General features: G+C 52.3%; 7 protein-coding genes across 7 annotated transcripts; 3 read left to right on the forward strand and 4 right to left on the reverse strand.

The window, feature by feature from the left end:
* Positions 1-338: 338 nt before the first annotated feature.
* Positions 339-2,109, forward strand: A1O1_02199 (uncharacterized protein; the record flags this gene model as incomplete). Its single annotated transcript, XM_007723110.1, has 2 exons — positions 339-1,457; positions 1,510-2,109. 2 exons carry the CDS (start codon positions 339-341, stop codon positions 2,107-2,109), a joined length of 1,719 nt encoding a protein of 572 aa, XP_007721300.1.
* A 1,309-nt stretch (positions 2,110-3,418) lies between these two features.
* On the forward strand, positions 3,419-7,093 carry A1O1_02200 (uncharacterized protein; the record flags this gene model as incomplete). The annotated part of the gene is made up of 2 exons (XM_007723111.1): positions 3,419-3,654; positions 3,721-7,093. The coding sequence occupies 2 exons, from the start codon at positions 3,419-3,421 to the stop codon at positions 7,091-7,093; spliced, it is 3,609 nt and encodes a 1,202-aa protein (XP_007721301.1).
* A 3,080-nt stretch (positions 7,094-10,173) lies between these two features.
* On the reverse strand, positions 10,174-10,728 carry A1O1_02201 (uncharacterized protein; the record flags this gene model as incomplete). Its single annotated transcript, XM_007723112.1, has 1 exon — positions 10,174-10,728. The coding sequence occupies one exon, from the start codon at positions 10,726-10,728 to the stop codon at positions 10,174-10,176; it is 555 nt and encodes a 184-aa protein (XP_007721302.1).
* A 2,987-nt stretch (positions 10,729-13,715) lies between these two features.
* Positions 13,716-16,369, forward strand: A1O1_02202 (uncharacterized protein; the record flags this gene model as incomplete). Its single annotated transcript, XM_007723113.1, has 6 exons — positions 13,716-13,917; positions 13,964-13,991; positions 14,045-14,232; positions 14,329-14,871; positions 14,929-15,451; positions 15,580-16,369. 6 exons carry the CDS (start codon positions 13,716-13,718, stop codon positions 16,367-16,369), a joined length of 2,274 nt encoding a protein of 757 aa, XP_007721303.1.
* An 899-nt stretch (positions 16,370-17,268) lies between these two features.
* Positions 17,269-18,888, reverse strand: A1O1_02203 (uncharacterized protein; the record flags this gene model as incomplete). The annotated part of the gene is made up of 1 exon (XM_007723114.1): positions 17,269-18,888. One exon carries the CDS (start codon positions 18,886-18,888, stop codon positions 17,269-17,271), a length of 1,620 nt encoding a protein of 539 aa, XP_007721304.1.
* A 469-nt stretch (positions 18,889-19,357) lies between these two features.
* On the reverse strand, positions 19,358-21,002 carry A1O1_02204 (glutathione reductase (NADPH); the record flags this gene model as incomplete). Its single annotated transcript, XM_007723115.1, has 5 exons — positions 19,358-19,390; positions 19,443-19,503; positions 19,553-19,678; positions 19,734-20,798; positions 20,854-21,002. 5 exons carry the CDS (start codon positions 21,000-21,002, stop codon positions 19,358-19,360), a joined length of 1,434 nt encoding a protein of 477 aa, XP_007721305.1.
* A 593-nt stretch (positions 21,003-21,595) lies between these two features.
* Positions 21,596-22,623, reverse strand: A1O1_02205 (enoyl-CoA hydratase; the record flags this gene model as incomplete). Its single annotated transcript, XM_007723116.1, has 2 exons — positions 21,596-22,217; positions 22,268-22,623. 2 exons carry the CDS (start codon positions 22,621-22,623, stop codon positions 21,596-21,598), a joined length of 978 nt encoding a protein of 325 aa, XP_007721306.1.
* Positions 22,624-23,526: the final 903 nt, after the last annotated feature.

The following is a 23,526-nucleotide window of genomic DNA, read 5'->3' on the forward strand; positions in this document are numbered from 1 at the left end:
AGGTGTTCCAGGACGAAGTCAGTATATTGGAGGAATTCCATGTCGTGAGCATTAAAAGCGGCGTGAGATTAGATGCCGTGCCGTGTATCTCCAATAGACTGCTTTTGCTGTTTCAGGCTTATCCTACTGCCAAGACTGGTTAAACTCACCCGCAGCGACGATGGGTGACTGCCACTGTCTGCAGTGCGTCTCCAACTTGAACTTGAACTGCGCTGCTAGCCTCCAAAGACCAAAAGCATTTTTCCCAAGAGATTCGGGAACAGCAGCAACCGCCGCAAAAGCCTTCAGTGCCTCAATCCGCAATTCCATCACTGACCGCTTGACATGCTGATCGCACAATGCTCAGACGTGCAGCCTTACCTCTATTAAGGCCGCGACATTGCGGACCTTTGTTCGGAGAAGCATTTGCGCAGACACAACTACGATATTACAGACGAGACCAAGGTCTCCGGAGTGCAGACTACAAGATCCCCAGCACATCCAACAACTCACAAGGTGAATCATCTACGCAATCGACAGACTCCCGAGAGCCGCTCCGAAAAGTACCTTTTACTCAAGCCAACCCAGCTCCAAAAGATGAGCAGTCCTCACAATCTACGCCTTTCGGCGCCGATCCAAGCCGAGACATCAACCACGTCTCGGAATCAGTCTCCCAGGCGAGTCGGCGGACGGTGAGAGAACATGAAACTTCGCAAGCAGCAGCGGAAGACCAGAATGCACCACCGGCGTCGGCGGATCAGCCACAACAGCCTCTGCCGGATCTGACGAGAGGAATTCCATCCACCTTAGACGCTGAGCTCAGCCAGGCCAGATCAAAGCAATCGGCCCATGCAAGCCCTGCGAGCCTCAATATCACCGAAGATCCGGCGGAAGAAGTGCCAAGTGGTGGGCGAGGACGAGGTGGTGATGATACTCCCCGGACGGAGTACGTATCATCAAGCGACCGGAAAAAGAATATGGTATTCCGATACATGTACATAATAATGGGAGTGGGAATTGCGGGCTACACCGCGTATCTCGGCCGCAATTGGGAGTCTGAAGAAGAGGAGAAAGCACACCAGGATGCACCATCTGGCTGGGGGTTCAAAGCCTTCTACAACCGGGTGGCTGCTCGATTAGGTTCAACCATGAGCTACTATCGCGACCCTGTGACAACCAAGCTGTTGCCAGATGAAGATCCAGACCCGAATCTACGGTACCCCTTCACCTTGGTGATCAGTCTGGAGGATATGCTCATCCATTCCGAATGGACGCGAGAAAAGGGTTGGCGGATAGCCAAACGACCTGGCGTCGACTATTTCCTAAGATATCTCGGGAGCTACTATGAGATTGTCTTGTTCACCAGCCAACCCATGGCCATGGCTGAACAGGTGCTGCGGAAACTCGATCCTTATCAGACGATCAGATGGCCGTTGTTCCGCGAAGCCACGCTCTACAAGGACGGCGGCTATATCAAGGTGCGTTTGAATCGCCTCCTACGGCGCACGTCACGATGCTAACTGAAGATAGGACCTTTCCTACCTTAACCGAGATCTGAAGAAGGTGCTGATCATCGACACGGATCCGCATCACGTCAAACATCAACCCGAAAATGCCATTATCCTGCCTAAGTGGACGGGCGACCCCAAGGATCAGACGCTCGTCCAGCTCATCCCGTTCTTGGAATACCTGGCGACAATGGGATTTGACGACGTGCGAGAGGTGCTGAAGTCGTTCGAGGGCACCTATATCCCGGCCGAGTTCGCTCGACGAGAGAAGATTCTACGTCAAAAGTTCGAGGCAGAGGCAGCAGAGAAGCGGAAACACAAGAAGAAGAGCATCGGAGGTCTAGCACAATGGCTGGGCTTGTCGAAACCCCACCCAGACGCACTCAGCGCCGACGAGGCTGGAGAGGGCAAGATGCTATGGGATCAGATACGCGAGCGAGGACAAAGACAATACATGGAGTTCGAGAAGAAGATCAAGGAGGAGGGAGAAAAATGGCTGGCTGAACGAGAAGCCGAGGAGAAGAGATTGCAGGAGGAGGCCATGAAGAGCATGAAGATTGGATTCTTCTCCGGCTGGTTCGGCGGCAGTGGCAGCGGCAATAAGGAGGAAGAGAAGAAATGAGGCACTTCATTTTCTCAGTTTTCTGATGATGCTTGTCTCTGCAAGCGTTGGAGAGAAGCATCCCAGGAGGTTGAATGTTCGCTGTACCAATATGGATAGGAGTAGTGGCCCTCCAAGGCGAGTGGGCGCACAAGTGGAAGCTGATCTCCCTTCATGTACAAAGAACTTGACTGTCTTGGGTAAAGGTTGTGGTTGAAGCCAGACACCCGCAATGATACTACCAATAATGAGCCTGTGTTGATCAGAAATCCTGTGAGACCAGGTTGAGATCTGAAGCGATAGAGTGTCCGTCTAGAGTTGCTTCGCCTCTCTGAGCGGGATGGAGAGTTGGGAAGTGTTCACGGTTTGATTGTTTGATGTTTGCCGATGGAGCCCCCACTACTAAGGAGCACCAACTAGCAAGATTGATGAGGATCCGTCTTACTACAAAAATAGAAGCAGGGTGTGGAGGGTGTGGAGGCTGACAAGGAGGCTAAGAGGCTAAGCATGCCGCCTACAACGGGACGGAGGACGCCTAAGATGCCTGCACCCTTAGGCTGGCAACGCCTACAGAATAGACCAGTGGCAGCCGCTCTCACTTGTTAGACTGTTTGGTGCCTCTCTTCAAACGAGGTTTAATTTTAGGCGCTTTGACAGCACTGGACTTGTACTCTGTAGGCAGGAGAATTGTGGTCGAGGCTCTCCTCCTACATGCGGGGCGGGCTTCAAGGAACGACAAGGTGAAGGTGATTGTGGTGGGGTGCGATATACCGAGTTCTAGGTGACACTGGTGTATCCCAAGCCGATCACAAGTACCTAACTACCTCCGAATAGGTACCTAGATACCTACCTAAGGTGCCTGGTAGGTATCATTACTTTGACTGAGGCGCAGTCTGAGCCTAAGGTACGTTAGGGTAAGGTAGGTACATGTAGGTAACCGTCTGCGAAGGCAGTTTCAGCCGTGCTGCCGGGATCATCACGAATACAAGCATCGTTGCCTCTCTAGCCTCTGCATCTCAATGCTGACCACCAACTCCTTTGTGATCTCTCTCATTGCCGTCAATACCATCAACAGCTCAAACAGTCCTCATCCAGCTCTGGTTTCCAGGGTCAAGTCTAGACTGGCGCTGCACCGACATGGTCAACAGGTGAAATCCTTCCTGCCGCTCGCCGCCAGCCACTTCATGCGAGACAAAGCTGGCATCCTCCACGACGCGTCCATGGCGGGAGACAATGTCGGAAGCGCCATCGACCATGTCCTTCTTCATGGCTCTAGATGAGTAGAGTCACATCCATATATCTCCGCGCAAAATACCAGACCGCCATGGCTATGGCGCCTGTGATTGTCGCGCCTCCTCTTTCCAAGACTTCGTCGACAGTCTCTCGAGACGACATCCCCTCTCAGCCACTAGACCCGATCGAAAATGAGGCGGAGCCACTTCCCTTACATGGCTACGACCGGCTCGACGACACTCCTCAGTCGCGAGCAAGAAGCAGCGCCGGAGTAAACCATCACACTGCCACAGCGACCGCATTCCACAAACTGCCCGTCGAGGTCATTCAAAGGTACTACCGCCGCTCCTCAGAGTGCTTCAACCCCTTTCCTCTTTAGAGCGCTGACACAACGTCCAGGATATTGTGGATGGTAGACGCCAATACGTTTGCTTCATTGGTGCTATCGAGTAAAGCATGGTATAGTATCGCGCAGAACAAGGAGCTTTACGCCCATCATTTGTCACGATGTCCTTCTTATGCTCTGGCCAATACGGTTATTACGGGCCCCTTTCGCAAGAACGATCTACTTCGACTCAAGTCAAAGTTTGCTCAGGAGGTTCGCCGCAACCTGTTTCAAGCCTACCTGCGACCCCGGCACACGCTCATCAACCTCATCTCTGTCAACGCCAGCTCCTCTGCTGCTCTACCTGGTGCAGAGGCGTTCCGATTTTCGTTCTCGCCCAATGGGCGGACCATTCTCGCGCTTAGTTCCTCGAGGATCTATGTCATTGACGCGACTAGTGACATTATCACGGTGCGCAGAGAGTTAAAGCCCATGAGGAGGCCTCTTTCTGCTTCAATCACGGACGACGGCTTAATACTAGCAGTCCTGTCGTCCAAGTACCAAGCGAACATCTACCAGCTGAACCCTGCCGGTGTCAAGCACTCGCAGGTGCTAGTCATGGACAACCCTCCTAGGACGATCACACTGGCTCCAGAAGGGACGGTATTGGCTGCTGCTTATGATGCAGGTGTTGAAGTGTTCTCCTTGGCTCCCAGTGCTCTATCCACAGACCGCCGGGCAGTTCGAAGTGAAGCCATCGATAGCTTGAACTTTTCTGGAGATGGGTCGATCTTGGTTGGAAGCACGCAGAGTTTAGACGAGCCATCAGCAGTCGTCATCACAGCTCCTTTCTACACCGAAAACGATCTCCCTCCGAAGGAGGTACACAGCCGCATGTGGACGACCCAGATCCTCTTCCCGCAGATTAGCAGCATATGCAGTCATGCGGAGCTACTCCAGGGCCACACCGAGGGCGATGCTAATTGGCTTTTCGCTTACGACCACACCCTGATGACCTACAGAGCAGTGCGCACCGATGACACACGAACAGGTGTTGCCTACTTTTTGAACCCGATCGCGAACGTACGGTTTGACACACCAATGCCTTGTATGGCTCCGACTGCGACGGCATGTGGAACTCTTGTCGTGGCTGGCTTCGGCGAAAATGGACTGTGGATATATGGAATTCCGGAAAAATTGGACGTGTGCCCAGACATGGGTTCTGTAGTCGAAAGAAACGAACAGCGACTCCGAGGCGGCGTTCGACTTACATCGGCAACGGGACACCTTGAACCCTTGATGGCCTATTCCCCATCCATCTCTGGGAGCAGTGAGGAGATAGAGGACGATTCAATAGCAGCCAAAGTGGACTGGCGGGAGAGTTTGTTTGTCAAAGGTCAACAGATCCGAGGTTTCCAAGAGTGTACCGCGGCCAAATGGGTCGAGATTTCTGAAGAGCAAGAGGTCACTCTGACTGGAAAGAGACTGGTTGTGATCGCCCCCGGCGGCATTGACCAGTTCGTCGAAGAGCTTGGCGACGAGACTATGCCCGTGGATGGGTCACGCGTCGCAATCCTAGATTTCGATTACTCGCCCAGTGCCGGGCAAGACCGCGAGATCACCATTGAAGTCGGTGACAATGAACCGGAACTGCTGACAGAACAGATGAGTGATATGGACATCGAGGTCGCGATGGAAAGACGCCGGACTGTCAGGGACCGAGGAAGAGGGGGTACCATACTGCCCTTGGGCCGGTCTGCTACTGCAGCGGCTACGAAACAGGGCTCCTCATGGGCACAGCGACAGACTGGTCCCTTGCGGCCATCATCTCCCCTGGATATCGATGCACAAATGGCTCAGGCGCATGCTCAGAGTCAAGTTCAGCAACCGAATGCAGCAAACTTGTACAGATCTGCCACTGCGGCAGGCTTCACCACCGCCAGATATCCACCAAGACCGCCTCTTTCTACGCAGCAACAAGACCCAGCGTATATCCCGCATCAGCCATACCCTCCAGTCAACGTTTGGGATTCCCCGCCACCGCCGTACGCCACCAACTTCTACGAATCAGTCGAGCCGGGTATGTCGCTGGGATCCCCTCTTGGACAATCTACTGCGGTGGTTAGCCACGATCCTATGGACGCAGGTTTAGGAGGTATCTCAGAAAACGCTCATCCATCTGTCCAGAACCAGGTCCATCCAGCACGACAGGATTTTGACCACACACATTTTCCTCGGCCAAGTCATTATCAGACGCCGGTCGCTTCGCAACCTCATTCTAACCTAAACGCTGACTTCGGATATGCGCCAACAGGACGCTCCACCGGTCATTACGGTTCGTCGACACATGGCGCCTCTCAACATGCGGCTAATTCACGGTTGCCTTACAATAGCTCACCATCTGCGCTAGATGCGCCCACAAATCCGTCTCCCAAACCAGAATCTCATGAAGGCCAGGTATCACCGTTGCTGACACCGGGAGGTAGCTCTCCCTTCAACGTGAATCACCCAATTCGAAGGTCGCCTGATGCAAGCCCGACAGGCCAGCCTTCACCGCTGCCGACCCCGTTAGGCTCGATAACATTGACAGGTAATAATCTGCAAGCTCGTCTCAATCATCCCGTTCCGCCAGTCCCACCAACCTCGGAGGCAACGCGGACGCCACAAGGTCCCATAGGTCAACCAACCGCTCCACTACCACTACCGGACAACAGAGATCAGAATTCCGCAGAAGCACCGAGTGCTCTTGCTGCTCAATACTCAGTTGCGCCTCCCACTCCTGGTCAAATGGCGAACCTGAACCGGCGCATATCGCAGACGAAACGCAAGCTTCTTGCCCCGACCTCCCTCGCCAACACGAAAACTCATAATATGAGTGGTAAAGGTAGAGTGCCAACTCCTCCTCGCGCCGCCTGGGGGGCTGCCGGTACTCCTGGTTCGCCCTCCTTCAACAATGCCATCAACCTTCCCAATGGGCTGTCAAGGAGCAGTTCACGAAATAGCGGCCGTTCGATTTCTTTTTCAGCGTCTACTCCGAATCTACGTTCTTTAACGGGAGGATATACCGACCGGCCCCGGATGGACAGACTCGAGACAATTGAAAGCGTGTCCAGTTCGTACGGACCTGGCGAGCCAGGGTTTAGGTCTCACGCTGTTCCGAATGGAGCGGGTCCAAATACTATCACTTACTCGCCGCAACAGTTCGCCAATGGATATGGCCATCCAAATTCGCAATCGCCTTACCAGCAAGCCGGGGCCCTTCAGGCAACGGTGTGGGCAGACAGCGGAGATGGGCTCTTTGGCTCTGCAATCCCCGAGTCCTCGAAGAAGACAAAAATAAAGAGGAGGAAGGGTGGTCCAGAACTTCTTGGAAGAGCGCAGACCATGCCTACATCCACTGCAGGTGGCCCCACCCCAAAGAAGGAAAGAAGATGTATTGTAATGTGAAACTTAAGTTGGATAGGCCTGTTCATTGCGGGATTGGTTTCGGAGATTTACTTTCCAAGAGAGGTTGTCTGCCCACCAGGACGATATCTATTATACCCAGCTACGAGCTTTTCATTTAATCTTCTATATTTTGGCCTTGCTTCAATGATTTAGCAGTCCACAAAAAAGCAAAAGATTTCAACCCTGGAGCCGCTTACAGAAAGTCATGCCACTGCGCGGCAAATCGCCTGGTCCTTGAGCTCCTTTCCCCCCAAAGTCATGCCGATGCTGGGGTCATGCATTGTTTGGGTTTGTCAACGCCAAAATCGGTACGAGGTTCTTTGTTCAACACAGCAATACTTGTCAAATATCTTTGCCATTATTGGCTCCGGGTTACGAGTCATGGCAAGGACAAAGAACTATTGTTCAATCCCTTTACTCCATTGACAATGACACCTTTGTTCAGAACGGGCACTGATATAAACTGTGGCACCCATAATATCTGCCAATCTACTCTCCCGAGTCCCTACATATGAACATTATCTGAAACACATTATACATACATACTCAAGCCAACTATTTACTGGTCATCGAGAAGACACGATATACAGTTGAAGAACAAAAGACGCACTCACACACACAGGCACACGGGCACAAACATCCAAATAAGCTCTTGAATAAGCAAAAGCAAATATACCCACACTACCTACCACTATCTGTTCTGACCAAGACAAACTTGAAAGTTGACTCTGAAATGCGCAACTCCAGTCTCTTCATCGCAGCGTCCATAGGGGCATGGGCATTCGCCCTCGCAGCACCTCATCCGCTCCCCTTCATCCCCTCCGGCCTGTGCACCCAACCGGGCCAATTCGTGTGCGTGTCCGACGCATCATTCGCCATCTGCGATGCCACTCTCCACGGCGTCGAGCAGAGGCTGGCCCAGGGTGACGGGCGCTGCTTGGGACAAGGATATCGGCAGGTATCGGCGTCGGTGGTTTCGATTCTGAAGGCGATACCGAAAGGGAAACCCACGTCGAGCCCTGATAATCACGTCATTCCGGTTCATGTCTTATATTAAATGGGTTGGTCAGAGCATCGTTCGACGACTCACGAAGCACGTCTCATGGTTTTTATAACTTTTCTCGGGTGAGCATTGACTCCAGCAGATTCATATATGCATACATGTAACATACATGAGCATTCATTCCTTTTCTAAGGGATGGTGTGACAGTAAGTTGTAAGTACGTACAGGCTATATATACTTCCTACGAATCTGCGATACCTACTGAGATATATTATATAGCAGCAATGCCTACCTGTCCCCGACTAGGTCATTTTTGATTGCAGCTCAACAAGATATAGAAGACATCGCTTTCGGGAATTTGATAAATTAATATATAGCAGGATTGGGTAGTAGGGAGAGAGGCTTAAACTAGAGTCGAATGCTTGCTTGACATTGACAATCTCAGTAAGTTGGCTTCGGTCGGTTTTTGTTAGACACGAATGCCACTGTTGACACCCGACGAGGCTTCTACGTAAATAGGGGTTCCCTGCCATAGAACACACTGTGAACCATTGACGTAAAACATCGTGCACGTGCTGTAGCTAGCACATTGTTCGGCACAGGTCCCATAATCGACATTCGAAATGTATGCGAGTGAGCGGGTGGTCTGGTACCACTGGCCGCAGTATTTGTTAAACTGCGCACCAGTGCTTGTGCCGAATGGATCCGTTTGAACCGCACATGTTCCTGACGCTGTAGTTGGGACGGGTGTGGGTGAGGTGGTGGTGGTGGTGGCTGCCGTCGTCGTTGATTCTGTGGTGGTAGTGGAGGCCGCGGTAGTCGTAGTGGTCGCCGTCGTTGTCGATTGTGTGGTGGTAGTGGATGCTGCCGTCGTCGTCGATCGTGTGGTGGTAGTGGATGCCGCGGTGGTGGTCGATTGTGTGGTGGTAGTCTGAACGAGAGTAGTGGACGTCGATGAAGTTGTCGAGGAAGTTGTCGAAGAGATTGTCGAAGAAGCTGTCGAAGAAGCTGTCGAAGAAGCTGTCGAAGAAGCTATTGAAGAAGCTGTCGAAGAAGCTATTGAAGAAGCTATTGAAGAAGCTATTGAAGAAGCTATTGAAGAAGCTATCGAAGAAGCTATCGATGAACGTATTGAAGAAGCTGTCGAAGAGGTTATTGAAGAAGCTGTCGAAGAACGTAATGTTGTCGAGGAGATTCTCGAGGAAGTTGTCGAGGAGGTTCTAGTCGACCTTGAGGTAGTCGTTGTGACCTCGGGTGAAGTGACGGGCTCAATAGCCGTAGTGGTGACAGGAGTAGTAGTCTCGAGAGTTGTGGTGGTGACCGGGGCTGGGGTGGATGGCACAGTCGTGCTTGCAGAACTACCGGTCTGAGTTGTAGTGCCGGTTGTAGTCTCAGCGGTAGTGATGATAGTTGTGAAACTGCTTCTAGTGGAAGTAGATGGCGAGGAAGAAAGCGTCGTACTGAACGAAGACTCGGTAGTAGTTGATGAAAAGGTCGATCCCGAGAAGCTGATGGTGGAGGAGCTACCGGTAGTCAACGACACTGACGATGAGCTTGAAGTCGAAGACTCAGTGGTGACAGACCCGAACGAGGTCACAGAAGATGTGGTGGTGACAGTAGTCAACGTCGATGAGGTGGAACGCGTTGAAGGGAAAGTGGTCTCGGAAGTCGAAAAATTTGTCGAGCTCGAGCTGGTAGAAGTACTCGCTGAAACAGGCCCTATATTAGAATTTGATGTTGGGGACGACAGCACACTCGTGCTTAAGCTGGATAGCGAATACGAAGCTGTAGTCGTCGAGCTCGAGCTAGTAGAAGTACTTGCTGAAACAGGACCTATATCAGAATTTGATGTTAGGGACGACAGAAAACTCGTGCTTGAGCTGGACACCGAAGACGAAGCTGCTGTCGTCAAGAGCGGCGAAGAAGTTTGAATGGCGCTACTGCCTGTGGTTGAAGTGTACCCGGTGGTTGGCGCGATAGTCCAATCACTCCAGCCGTGAGGGACGGGGATTGAGGAAGGCCTAGAAGATATGAACATATTAGCATAGGAATAAATCATACGAGTCGAGTGAGTAACCTACGTCCACGGTACCACGAAAGGTGGGACTGTAAAGATGATGGTCTTGGTAACCGTCTCTGTGAAATCGAACGTTGTTGGTCGCACACAACTTCGCGTTACAAAAGCAGTCCAGTCTTGACCGGATACAGTAGTAACCGTCGCCGTGACAGTAGCGGTTATTGTACTCGGACGATGACCTCCCATGGTATATGTTATTGTTCTCCCCGGGATGTGGATGGTGGCTGGTGGTGCCCTTTGGGGGAATGCGAAGATGAAAATGCCCGCGAAGGGGGCAACCGCGTGAGAGGAGCAGACGGCCATCGCCTCCGAGGTGGAAGTGGGAGCTGGGACATAGATCCAGGTCTCGGTGCCTTTTCTGCAAATAGTGGGACGTTGAGCACTGGCGACACACTCGATGACCTCGAGCTCTTGTCGCTTTTCGCCGTCAAGACCTTCACAAGTGTGACAAAGGCCGCTACCCTCGTAGCCTGGAACAGCCAGAGGGCCAATGTCTTTGTACAAAGCACTCCACTCCTTGACCGTGGTGGTGTAGGCAGTTGCCGTAGTGGCCATGTTGTGGCCATGTCGCACTTTGCTCACCACGTGTGTGTTGGTGATGGTCTTCGAGGAGCGAGAAATCAATATCGATTGCTCTGTCCGAGTCACAGTGGTCGAAAAGTCCAGGCAAGGGATTACGGTCGAGACATAGTCGTAGGTATGGTAGGAGTATTGCGTCTTACAAGTCCGCTTCAAGCAGGCCGTGTATGCCTGGCAGCTCGATACCGCCTGATACTGGCTTGTGACTGTGAGCGGTGGTGGTGCGATGGAAGCAGGTGCAGCAGGACATGGAGTTATCGTCGTCAAGGGCGTCGCCTCGTCGACAGAGCCAGAAAGAGCGCCCACGGCGAGCAACCACAGCCACGCGCATACAGAGATCCGCATCGTGAATGAATAAATGAGTGACTTACGGTTGGAAAGAATGCATAGGTAGTGAAAAGACACGGGGGACTCACCATGGTGTGTCTTATGAAGACCTCGTCAAAGGGAATGAAGAAATGGGCGTACCAACTCACGTCTGTTGCTCAAGCGAGATTGAGAGCCTCGCCGAGTTCAGCATTGAGCGGGAGGTGTATACACGAGGTGTTGGTGCGCAGATTAACAGCGATCAGGCTCACCACAACACCAAATTGTCTGTCTTAAGACGGACGTTGTCCCCAATCCCAACCCCAACCTGGAGATGATGCTCGGCGAGGTCGGTGAGGCTCTTTGCTCGGTCCGCCCTAACGGTTAGCCCAATATAAGATCAAGTCATTCGTGGCCTGTCGCCCTACTGGCCTTGGGAGACGTGCCGAGCGCAAGTCATAGTCAATGAGACTGGCGAGTAGTACTGGGTGGAGTAGGAAGTATGGTCCAGGTTCAGTATGTGCAACTACTAGTAGTAGGTATGTCGAATAGTTTCTACATGCTAGGCTACGTGAGTGAAAGTTCCCCTTGCCGATTCGAATGAGGTTCAAGGCGACCAATCGGACTGACTCGGATTAATTCTATCAGCAGAGAGCTATTCGGGTTAGACCAACTTCGGTAGCGATACAGGCCGCTGCGACCTCGAGCTATTCTTGACAGACGTAAGCTTCATATGACCAGGCTGAAGCTAAGACTCACTGACAGACTCGGACTCGGTAACAAGTGTGCCAGTCCAAGTCAGACTCGAGCATCTTCTGTCAACTTGCTACTTGATCCAGGGGCACGAAGCGACGTAAAGCTGGTCCAGCTTCCAATCCGTTCAACTTGTCTCTCTGTACAAAGAGCTTACACTCTGGGGCAGATGAAGCCTAAGATAAAGCACTTCTGCCTACTTTTCTCTGCCTGTCGCCGCAGTAGGCGTACTTGGGTAGCTCCGGTAAACGTCGTTGACATCGGTGGTAGTTGGAGTGTTCGAGCGACTGCAGAAGAACCTGAACTGTGCGTTTTGACATTTGTTGTGACATGCCAATGCTATATCTCTAGACCAATCTAGTAGTAGGGTTATGCTCGTGGAAGGTGTTCCCATACTCCCTTGTCTCTCGACCCTCGACCCTGGACTCTGGACCCTGATCGACCGGGCATTTATTTGCCTTTTAATTTATACCAGGTATGCCCCCGCCCTGGCATATGTTTGTTCACGCGCATTACTCGAGTGAAGCTCGACCAGCGAATGTACCTCAAAAGACACGGTCAGCAGAGAAGTGATCTCTCCACCGATTCTTGGTACCAGTGAGAATATCATGTACCTTCCAGTCGACGTCCTGACACTTATGGACAGCCAACGACAAGGTGGAGAGAGATCCGATCTCCGGCAAGACGCCAAAGGGAATTGTTGTCACACCACCTGACTGCCACTGACTCCCATGTTGAAAGTGCCAAGGTGCTTAAGGTCTGACATCGGTTTTGTACCGGAGTCTCCAGTCACGACTAGCTCCTCGGTTATCAACGAGTGGTAAAATGAGCCTGTCCTAGTCAACGTTGGATTATAGACCGAACGGTGATGGAAGTCTACTTTGTATCGGAGATCGTCTGTGAAAATGCACTGATTCGGCCACCCATCCAACAGTTGATGTGGCTGAGGAAGGGAGTATATCTACAGCTTGAACTTTCATATCTCGAAGACGAGCCTGACTTGATCTCTAAAGAGTATACAGGTACATTGTACATTGGTTCTCGTTTCTCTTCTCACACGGTTGAGGCAGAAATCGGCAAGATCTGGGAGTACCAAAGCCTCCTCGTCATATTTGCAGGTAACCTCCTGTGTATGTTGCTGTCCGCGGCCATTCCGACGGCCTCAATCATCGCCATAGTTCCGTCAACAACACGCTTTACCGTCTTCTGGTGATTCGGGGCTTCTGCTTCTTATTCGCCGCTGCCATGGCATCTGTTGTGGGAGGTCGAAGGGTTGATGTCTTCACGGCAACGGCAGCATTTGCAGCCATCCAAGCAGTCTTCGTCAGTAGACTGCCCGTCTTCCACACCAATCGTCGTCGGTGGGTGCAGCATCTGAAGCATTTCCGCCTCCTTCAGATCTGTGTACTGCTGCGCGGTTGGAGTTTGAGACGAACCCGTTTCAAACCAAGTTAAGTACGCGTTCGTATGGCTCTGATCAATACTGTAGTGCGTCAAGCAGCGCGCGCCGGGGGTGAGTATAGGGCGGCATCACCCCGTTCTCAAACGGGGATGAGTTCGGGGTAGAATCCACTTTTCTTGGCATCACCAACTTCTACTTCGACTTCCCCTTTCTTTGAATTTTGCTTCTCGCCCGTTGTTTGATCCCTAAAGCTTGACGATAGTCAATCATCGATCGCGGCTTTCAGGCTGCGTTGCATTACTGCCATGGGGTATGACAATTGCAAAGATCCAGATGCGGGCGTCTGGTGATCCCGCCGTCAATTCGGGCTCGCACCACGGCTTGCGCATCGTCGGGCAACAAACCGGCTACATCCCTCTCGGGCTCCTTTTGGCGCCGCTAGGGCGCAGGTCATCATACCTCACGTATGGAAGATCAGAGACGGCGTGGAGGTCTTGGAAGAATGGCAACACGGGCTCATGCTTCTTTCAACAATCATGTCCGGTCGTACCTCCCAACGCTCTCCTTCATCAACCTCCACTATCTGTACTTTGGCGCCACATGTTTGCTCGCCAGTGTGATATTCTGGGGCTCGTCGACGCCGAGTCAGTCCGTTTCGTACATTGATAGCCTATTTCTGTGTATCTCGGCTATGACGGAGGCGGGTGAGCGGAACCACTCTGGTTTATTGATCTTGCTAATGCATTCCAGGTCTCAACACAGTGAACTTATCAGAACTGTAAGTGGAGGAAACATACTATCCCTGCTTCCTTTGCTGATATCATGGGACAGCAACACATGGCAACAGATTATTCTGTTCCTCTTGATCATCATCGGTTCGGCAATATGGGTGTCCATCGCTGTTTTGCATGTCAGAAAGCGTGCTTTCGAAAAGAAGTTTGCTGAGCTGGCAGCCAGACGTCGGAAACGTCTTATGCGCCCTCATTCGTTCAGTTTCTCCTTCTCAAAGCGAAGAGCAAGTACGTCAGGTGCCGACCGTGAGGCTGCTGTCGCCTCCGGTGCAGTCCGTGGTCGGGCCATGCCCATTCACCCCGGTGGTCATGATGAGTACACAGACACAGGGTTGGTGGACAATTACAATCACAGGTCACAGTCTGGAGATTGCCTGGAAATGTCGAAGCTCTCAACCAGGGTGGACGAAGGCACCAACCGGGACTACGACGGGCACATCCGATTCCCTGCCGACCTCGCCGCTGGAGACCATCCTGACCACCCATCTCGTTCCATTCCACGTCACCGGTCGGGGTTTCTCGAAGGTCATGGAGTCGGCGCGAAGGGGTTCGACAATCATCCTCGAAACGCGCGGCCCGCCAATCATGATTTCACTGAGGGACTGAAGGTCGAGGACGACCCGGTTGACCGACCCCGAAACCCTCTGACCAAATACCTGGATACAGTCAATGGCTATCTAGGTCGCAACAGTCAAATCTACCATCTCAGCGACAAGGAAAGGAAGAAGCTCGGAGGCATCGAGTATGACGCGATCTGCTTACTATCTTGGGTGGTACCTCTCTACTTTGTCCTCTTCCAAGTCTTGGGCGCTCTAGGCGTAGGTGCCTGGATCAAAGCCAATCGGCCGGGTTTAGCATTGAGGAACGGTAAGCGCGCTGCCCCCAGTTAGGCATTATAGCACAACTCTCATGGCCGAAAATTAGGACTCGACCCGTTCTGGACCGGTGCTTTCTTTGCCGTTTCGGCGTTCAACAATTCCGGCATGGCACTATTGGATGCAAATGCAACAGCCCTACAGACGAGCTACTACGTCCTGCTCACCTTGAGTCTGCTCATCCTGGCTGGTAATACATGCTTCCCGCCTTTCCTCCGGCTGATGCTATGGACCATGAAAAGGCTGATCCCCAGGAGCTGGAATTCCCAGGAATGGCAAATCCGTCGCCGCACCTTGGATTTCTGTCTCGACCATCCTCGAAGAGTTTACACCAATCTGTTCCCAAGCGCTCAGACATGGTGGCTGGTCTGCTCAGTCTTCATGCTCAACGGCATTGACTGGATGGCCTTCGAATTGCTCAACATTGGCAATCCCGTGACAGAGGCAATAACTCCGCATTTCCGCGTTCTAGATGGACTGTTTCAAGCATTTGCTGTCCGAAGTGGGGGATTCTACGTCGTCAGCATCTCTGGGCTACGATCCGGCTTGTTGGTGCTATACGTCTTGATGATGTGAGTTGGTTTTCTTGTGATTATCCTCGGGTATCAACACCCCAGCCGGTCCCGGTAGCGTCGGCGTCTGTCGATCTTCAGGCCAGCCTCTGTTGGTTCTGCAGCTGACTTGTCGATGTGCTCTCCAGGTATATCAGCGCCTTCCCTGTGACCATGACGATCCGCAACACAAACGTATACGAAGAACGCTCGTTAGGTCTCTACGCGGAAGATCTACCGTCGCCGCAACCAGGCGATAACGCCGCGTTTCAAGACACCAAAACCAAAACAGAGCAACCGCGAAACAAGCTTCTATACGGCCTGAAAAAGACCATGACAATGACTCACAGTCAGGCACCATCCAGGATTTCGCCGTCTCCATGGACTCGGCAAGATTTCGTCCGTCAACAGCTCCGTGGCCAACTGGGTCATGACCTGTGGTGGATCGCATTGGCTGTCTTCATCATCACGTCCATCGAAACCGGTCAATTCGAACGCGACCCGGTCGTCTTCTCCACCTTCAACATCATCTTCGAGGTCACCTCGGCCTACGGCTGCGTCGGCATCTCGACCGGCGTGCCCTGGAACGCGTACTCGTTCTGCGGGGCCTGGCATACGGCCAGCAAACTCGTCCTGTGCGCCGTCATGCTGCGCGGCCGACATCGCGGCCTTCCCGTCAGCATCGACCGCGCCATCCTCTTGCCGGACGAGAGTCTGGCTTGGGCTGAAGAGGAAGACGCCCATATGCGTCGAGCCAGCTTCCATTCGGCGGCGATGGCCACGTCAGCTGTGGCCATGAATATGAATCTCTCCGCGCCGCCGACCAGAGATGGCCTGGTGAGACCACGCACCGCTAGTCTCGGTGTGCCTGGGCCTGGTATCGATCATGCATCTGATCGTGAGCCTGATCGCGAGCCTGATGTCGGGGACATGGTCTAAGCCCCGACAGCCGAACACAGCATCACAAGTGTACGTTCGACGGCACTATTGCAAAAGACATACCCTTCTTTGGAGTATTGTTTAACTTGGGGGTTTCCTGGGTTTGGGTTTTTGGTGTTTGTCCTTCCACTTGACCTTTGAAAGTCGATACACCGATACCCTGTTGCATTTGGCATTTCCATGTATCTCTCTGCGTTCTTATTATTCCCCCTTCGGCATGAGTAAACAGTATGCTGTTTGATTCTCTTATCGTTGTCAAAACATGTTCCGTTTTCCTTGTTTAGTCTACCGAGTCTTTTTTGCTTGCATTTCCTTGCAGCTACTTTGGCCTGTTTGCGTTCCGACAGGTTGGATTTCCAGCCCGCTGTGTATGTATAGTTAGGTCATTTTGTCACCTTCAGCAGGGCGTCGGAATGGACCGTGGGCCTACGGGCGCAAGGAGCGAGTGGTATTGACCACTCTATGTTATCTCAAAAGGGAGACGGGCAAAAAAAGGAACAGATTCTTATATAAGTTGGCATATCTCAATATTGGAGATGGAGGGGAATCCAAGGCTAGTAAACTACGGAGATGCGAAGAATCTCATACAGGAGAACAAGAGTGCATTGGATCTTGGTGTATTTGCTCCATCAACAGTGGCCCAAATGCCTCTGGCAAACCATATGATCTTTGGAAAGAGGATCCAGTCGTGGTTAAGATATGTTCATTTATTCTCTCTCATGACTGTGGCCAGTCTTGCCTCGCGACACAGAATCCTGCAGGAGGTGGTGTCCCCGATGTCCTAGTATTTTCTGTCTCGATTCAAAACTCAAACTCATGCCTGGCCACCAGAAGAACCTCGGCTTAAGAAATGAAAATGGTCTTCAGTCTCCCCAAGGGCCTTTGTTTCCCCTTTACTATCATGCAGCGCCCAATCTAGGTAGCAGCTGTTCACTTTCTGCCCCGTCCACGACCCTTCGAACATGGGCCTGCTCCAGGCGTCTAGCTCGCTCCCGTCCCTGCTCCAGCCTCTCGACACCCAGCCGAATGCTCTCGACATGCACGCTGAGCGGGATCTCGCGATGATGCTGCAGGAGGTCCGCACTGGCGACGCGGGTGCGCAGCTCCTCCAGCTCGGCGCCCATGGCCTGCAATTTGAGGATCGTGGCGGAGACATGCGCCCATGCGATCTTGCGGTACTGCCCGACCTGCCGCAACAGCGTGAGCTGCTTGTTGTATTTGCCCAGCTGCACCCGATTACCGCCCAGCAGCGTCCAGAGGTGTCCTAGGATCTCGTCCTTGCCGGCCTGCGCGGCGACGTTGTCGTGCAGCGCCACCGAATGGATCACTTCGAGTCGATCCTCCAGATTCTGCAGTACAAGTAGCAGCGCCTGCGCTTCCTCGATCAGCCGCTCGATCTCGTCCCCTACAACCCTCGTGTGTGCGATGTACTGCTCCAGCAAGGCCGACTCCGTGAATTGGACAGGCTTGAATGGCGCGAGGAGCCGGTCTTGGATGAACGACGGGATCATTCCGCGCGTCGAGTGCTTCGTGGCCATGTCGTCGAGTACCCGCTGTGTCCACCGAGCAGTGCTCAGCACAATGTCCACGCCGCGTCCGACGTGGGAGTTGAATTTCTGGAGGTCATAGCTGGCCATGCGCGCGGTTTCGATGAAGCCGTCGAATTCCAGGACGAGCTCGTTGCGCGACGCCAGTTGCGAGTACCGCACGATTTGCCGGAGGTCGCGGATAGAAGTCTCGGACCGTTTCATGTCGAGAGGCAGAGTGACCCCCGTGGCGGATTCTGAGAGTATCTCCTCAAAGTGGGCTTGCGTCTTCATCAACTCGTCAAACTCCACGGGCGCAGAGGCACCTTCACCAAGCGTCGGAGCATTTGGATTGGACGGGGCATATTGACAGATGGGCAGGTGGAGGAAGGATACGCCAGGGACTCGACAGATGGGCGACAAGGCGGCGTAGATTGACGAAGTGAGGAGATTCTGCACAAGCATCATTATGCCAGCAAATACATATGCCGCTAGCAACCACGAGATAGGCTTCTTCAACGCCTTCAGAGTTTGGCCGACAATGTCGAGCGTCCACTCGGCACAATGGCCCAACATAACGACCAACTGATCGGCTGCTCTGGATGCTACTGTGTCCTGTGAATCTTCTTGCACTGATGGCCTGGTTGACGCCGTCTCATTCTGCTGCTTTGGTGGATTTGCCCTAGAAGTCATCTGAGTTTTGCGCTTCTTGGCCAACCTATCAACCACAGGCACGCTTGTCGAGGTGAAGGGAGAGGGCATGATGAATTGCGGTTCTGTCGAAGCAGGCATGGTCTGTTTGGAGGGCTTGGACCGGCCGGTGGTAGGTTTTCTCTTTGACGAGCTGGGGTTTTTGGACTTGCTCAGTCTTGAGTCTTCGGCCGAGTCTGTTGTGGCGGAATCATCATGCTCATCATGCCAACTGATGCTGTCGTCACCGTGATCTTGAACCACCCAAGACTCATCCAAGCGAGACTTGGAGCCAGTAGCCATCTAAACAAGAGTACGATCACGGAAGGTTTGAGGATAGCGAGGGATGATGCTGCCTATAAAGGTTGATATTAGTGACGATGGCTTCAGCCTTGCCTAATAAGTAGAGACGCGTGTGGCAAGAGAGATGGATTCATGGCCGTCACTCCATGAAGGAAAAGAGGTTCTTTCACGCAGATATCAATACGCTTTATTGCAACCACCCGTGAAAGAAGGAGGCCATCTTCAATGCCAGTGAGACAAATTCCATCTCATTAGGACGCGTTAAGGTCGACGACATTCCATTATGAGTTGGCAGATTCTAAATTGTTGGAAGACGCGCTCATGGTTCAAGTCCACGACATAACACACGTCACTGCTATCTTGGCATTACCGCTATAATGTACCAGTCCCAATTAGGAGATTTGTCGATTTATCCCAATTTGGTCTAATTACCAGTGTTTGGCATCGATGGTCGTCACTATATCCCTTTCTATCTCAGAGTGACCAGTTCCTCTGCACTCGTCTGTGAATTGTTAGTTTGGACTAATTGCAGCCGAGGATCCATCGTTACTCACTGGGTGGATGGCAACACATGAATCAAAGTCCTTCTTCGTGGCGCCCATCTTGACGGCAACGCTGTCCTGGTCAGTCCCCATCTTTATGTTATATTGGAGGTTTCACTTACCCGAAGCCCTGCATCATTTCGTCACATCCTTTGCCTAGGATGTGCAAGCCAACGATCTTCTCATCTGGAAGAACAGTGACGACCTTGAATTCAGTAGGCTCTTTCTTCTTCTCTTCCGGCGGGAATCTGCGAGAGCGTCAGTCCTTACCATACCGGGCGGAGTGCATGGAGTGAAACATACACATCATAGTACATGGCAGAAAATTTGGTGTGGTATGTCTTCACGTTCTCTTTGCCATATTTCTCAATGGCTTGTGGTTCTGTCAAACCAGTGGCCCCAACCTCGGGATGGGAGAACACCACAGAGGGGATCTTGTCATAATCCAGATGAGAGTCCTTGAGTTCAGGAGGCCCAAACAGTCGGTTGCCCAGCTGTCGCCCGGCAGCAATGGCAACAGGGGTGAGCTCAGCCTGGCCTGTCACGTCTCCCAGCGCATAGACACCCTCGACCGATGTGTTCTGGTACTTATCCACCACAATGTGGCCGGATTCGTTGCGCTTGATAGGGATCTTGTCCATCCCTAGGTCACGGATCTCGGGACTTCGCCCAATGGCCCATAGGAGTTCGTTGGTGATCATTTCCGTGCCATCGTTCATGACGAGCTTCAGCTGCTTTTCACGCGGATCGGACGCATCTGCGGCTGCTTGAAGTTGAATGACCTCTTTGATGCCTGGGTGGTTGCGGTGAACGTGGATTCCCAGCTCCTCGTAATGCTTGGTCATGGTCTCCTGGACCATTGGGTCGAATTTCCGAAGGAAAGTATCGTGTCTGATGAATAAATGTGTCTCCACTCCAATGGCATTCATCACTCCTGCGAGTTCGACGGCGATATACCCTGCCCCAACGAACACCATTTTCTTCGGGAGGTGCTTGATCAAGAAATATTCGTCAGAGGTAATGCCATATTCTGACCCTGCAATCTTCTCGGGCTTCGTCGGATATGAGCCCGTTGCAATAGTAATATGTGGCGCCGTGATCCTGAAGGGTTCGCTGCCGTCCTTGGGCTTGACTTCCATCTCATGTTCGCCGACAAACGTCGCGGTGCCGTGAATCAAGTCGATTCCTTCTTTCGCCCAGTTGGTCTCGTATGCGCCATTCAGGACTTTTATTCTAGCATCTCTTTTCTCAACGAAGCTCTTGAAGTCGAACGAATAGCCATTGTCGAAATTATAGCCGTAGTGGCGCCCTGCCTTTATGGCCTCATTGATTGAGGAGAAGTTCCACGTCATCTTCTTCGGTACACATCTGGGATGCATCAGCCCAGAACTAGATTTATTTGCCAGTAGAATATCATATTTACCCAACATTGACACAGGTGCCGCCTGACACCCCGGCATCAATGATGCACGTCTTTGCGCCATACCATCCACTGGCTCTTCTGGCTGTACCACTTCCGCCCGACCCTCCTCCAATGACAATGTAATCGTATTGTTTCGTGACAGGAGCCATGTTGAATGAAGTAGAGGAAAATTGCCTGGCAAGGCCGGCGAGTCGGGACACGGAGGAGGGAGGGGAGGAGGTCGCGAGGCGCAAAGGTTCAATGGTGAAGGATCTATTCAACGACAGATTCGATGTGCCGGGGTGAAAGGTAGTTGCGCACTGCCTAAGGAAACGGCGGGAACCAAAGGACATGTCACTGAAAAGAAAGAAAGACGAGGGCACACCGGGCTATTAAAGGACGTTGTGGTTAGTCGGGCAAATGTGAATCTATAGATGACAGCATCCAGAAATGGGCGAACACCAAGCGATCCGCAGTTGATGATGTGATCGTTTTGCCGCAACAGAGCGCCACTTCGCCAATGAGACCGCGCGTGTCCATGTCAACGGGGCCTCGACTTTCTCTGCTTATAAAGAATTGCAGGAGGGTATCAGTATCACAGTATCTGATGTATCCAGCCCAAGAAACGCTGACCACCTACTACGTACCTAAGGTAGGTACGTACTTCCCGAGCGAAGTATTCGGGCAGTCAGTACTATTGGGCATCTTGGTTGTACTTGTGATATAATTCCGTTTCCTACAGGCCTAGATTTCCACGAAATATTCACAACTTCGACTTCCCTTTATTCTCTGCTCCTTTATCGCCTATGTCGACCTGCTGCCACCATGGATACCAGTCTGGAGCATCTCGCGGCACTTGGCCCGTAAAGTTCACCTGTCTCTTTTGAAGGAAACTCTCCACTCCTTCAACATTATCCTTGCTGCCGAACAAGCCATGGATGATTTTTGAGTCGAGAAGATGCGCTCCCTCGGCACTGTCCGGGCCCCTATACATCAGCTCTCTCATCATCTTTGTCGAGACTGTCGAAGTATTTTTGGCAATCTCATCCGCCAGCTCAAGAGCTCGAGTCAACGTAGCTTCTGGACTTGGGCACGTTGCCGAGAACAAGGTGCCAAACAGCGGATGATTTGCGGGATACACCGAACCGGTGGTGGTCAGATGCAATGCTCGTGAGTGTCCAATAAGTCGGGGGAGAAAATAGGAAGAGCAGGCCTCCATGATGATCCCTCGTCTGCTGAAAACGAAGCCGACTTTTGCCTTTTCATATGCGACCCGTATGCACGCCGGTAAGCACATCGTGATACCTACTCCCACGGCTGCACCTTGAATGGCGGCAATGGTCGGTTTGGAACAGTGATGGATTGCTAGTGATACTCTCCCGCCACTGTAAAGAGTTAGCCAGCGTTTCCCTTCCTATATTGAGCTCGGTCGTACCCATCTCGATGATCCACGTCGCGCCCTGTCTTGGGGTTTTTGATGATCCCATTCTCATCCTTTGCTCCTAGGAAACCGATCTCCAGATCGGCCCCGGCGCAGAAGCTTTTTCCGGCACCCGTCAAGACCACGACTTTGACCCGAGGATCAATGTCCACGAGCTCGTACACCCGTTCCAAGTCCAGTCGCATAGTTTCTGTGAAGGCATTGTGTTTCTCGGGCCTGTTCAGAGTAATCAAGATCACAGGGGTCACAGTAGGGGATGAAGCGGGCACGTTGGAGACTTTGATATGTTGAAGTAGAAGCGAGGAATAGGTTTCGGGCACTTTCAGTGCCGGTCTTGGTTCACGAGGCATATTGACAGTCGCCAATGGATATGAACTTGTGCGAGGAACTGAAAAATGGAAGGGAATGTACAAACCCGTCAGCACCATAGAGCCTACATTGGGATATGCCAGTGCAAGAGCACGAATTCAAGTAGCCTTTGCTGATCCGTTTACCCTCGGCTTACCGATACGTAGAGACCGCGGCCGTTCATATTAGTAACTTGGCCTGATCAGCGCCTGCGAAGCCGATGCGGGGTTCAGCCAGCAGAGACGCGACTTTTCTCGTACTTGAGATCTCAGAGCTCAGCGTCGAGAGACCGCAGCAGAGGACGCGTTCATCCACAGCTTTAGTACACAGCAAAGCAATCTAACTTTCGTCTGAGTGCTATATCCGATTTCCAGCGCCTGTCGCCCAGTAGCCTGCCGTGATCTTAACGTGAGGCTTGAAGCCATGGATCGTAGCCGCCCGTACAGAATACGCCTTTCAGTAGTTCAATGTGTACCTGAGTGATCCTCCTTTTCTGGCCATTAGGATCTCTAAAACTTTGTTCTTCCTGCTGTCGAGCAAGGACCGCTGAAGGGACGTGCAACGGACGAGGAGCTCGAGGGGGTGCGATCTGGCAAATCCTGGCACGAACTTCAGTTAGCTCTCACACATCACTCGTGAGGACGCTGTTGCGATCGGGATATTCTGCACCTCGAAAAAAGCTCGTTGGTGTTGATTCTCGCCTTCGCACACACGCCAGGGTCGCATGGTTCGACCGAGATTGTGAACTTCACTCCTCGAGGTGCAGATCACGGCAGCCGTAGACCTCGCAAACCAGGGAGAGCGGATGCATAGAATAGACGTATGAGCGCGTCCCAAACCGCCGCTGCTTGGGAAAATGTCGAGATCAAACCGAACTGGGATTACTGCAGCTCAAATTCTACCCC

This window comes from Capronia coronata (genome assembly GCF_000585585.1).
Source record: "Capronia coronata CBS 617.96 chromosome Unknown acBCG-supercont1.2, whole genome shotgun sequence".
NCBI lineage: Eukaryota > Fungi > Ascomycota > Eurotiomycetes > Chaetothyriales > Herpotrichiellaceae > Capronia > Capronia coronata.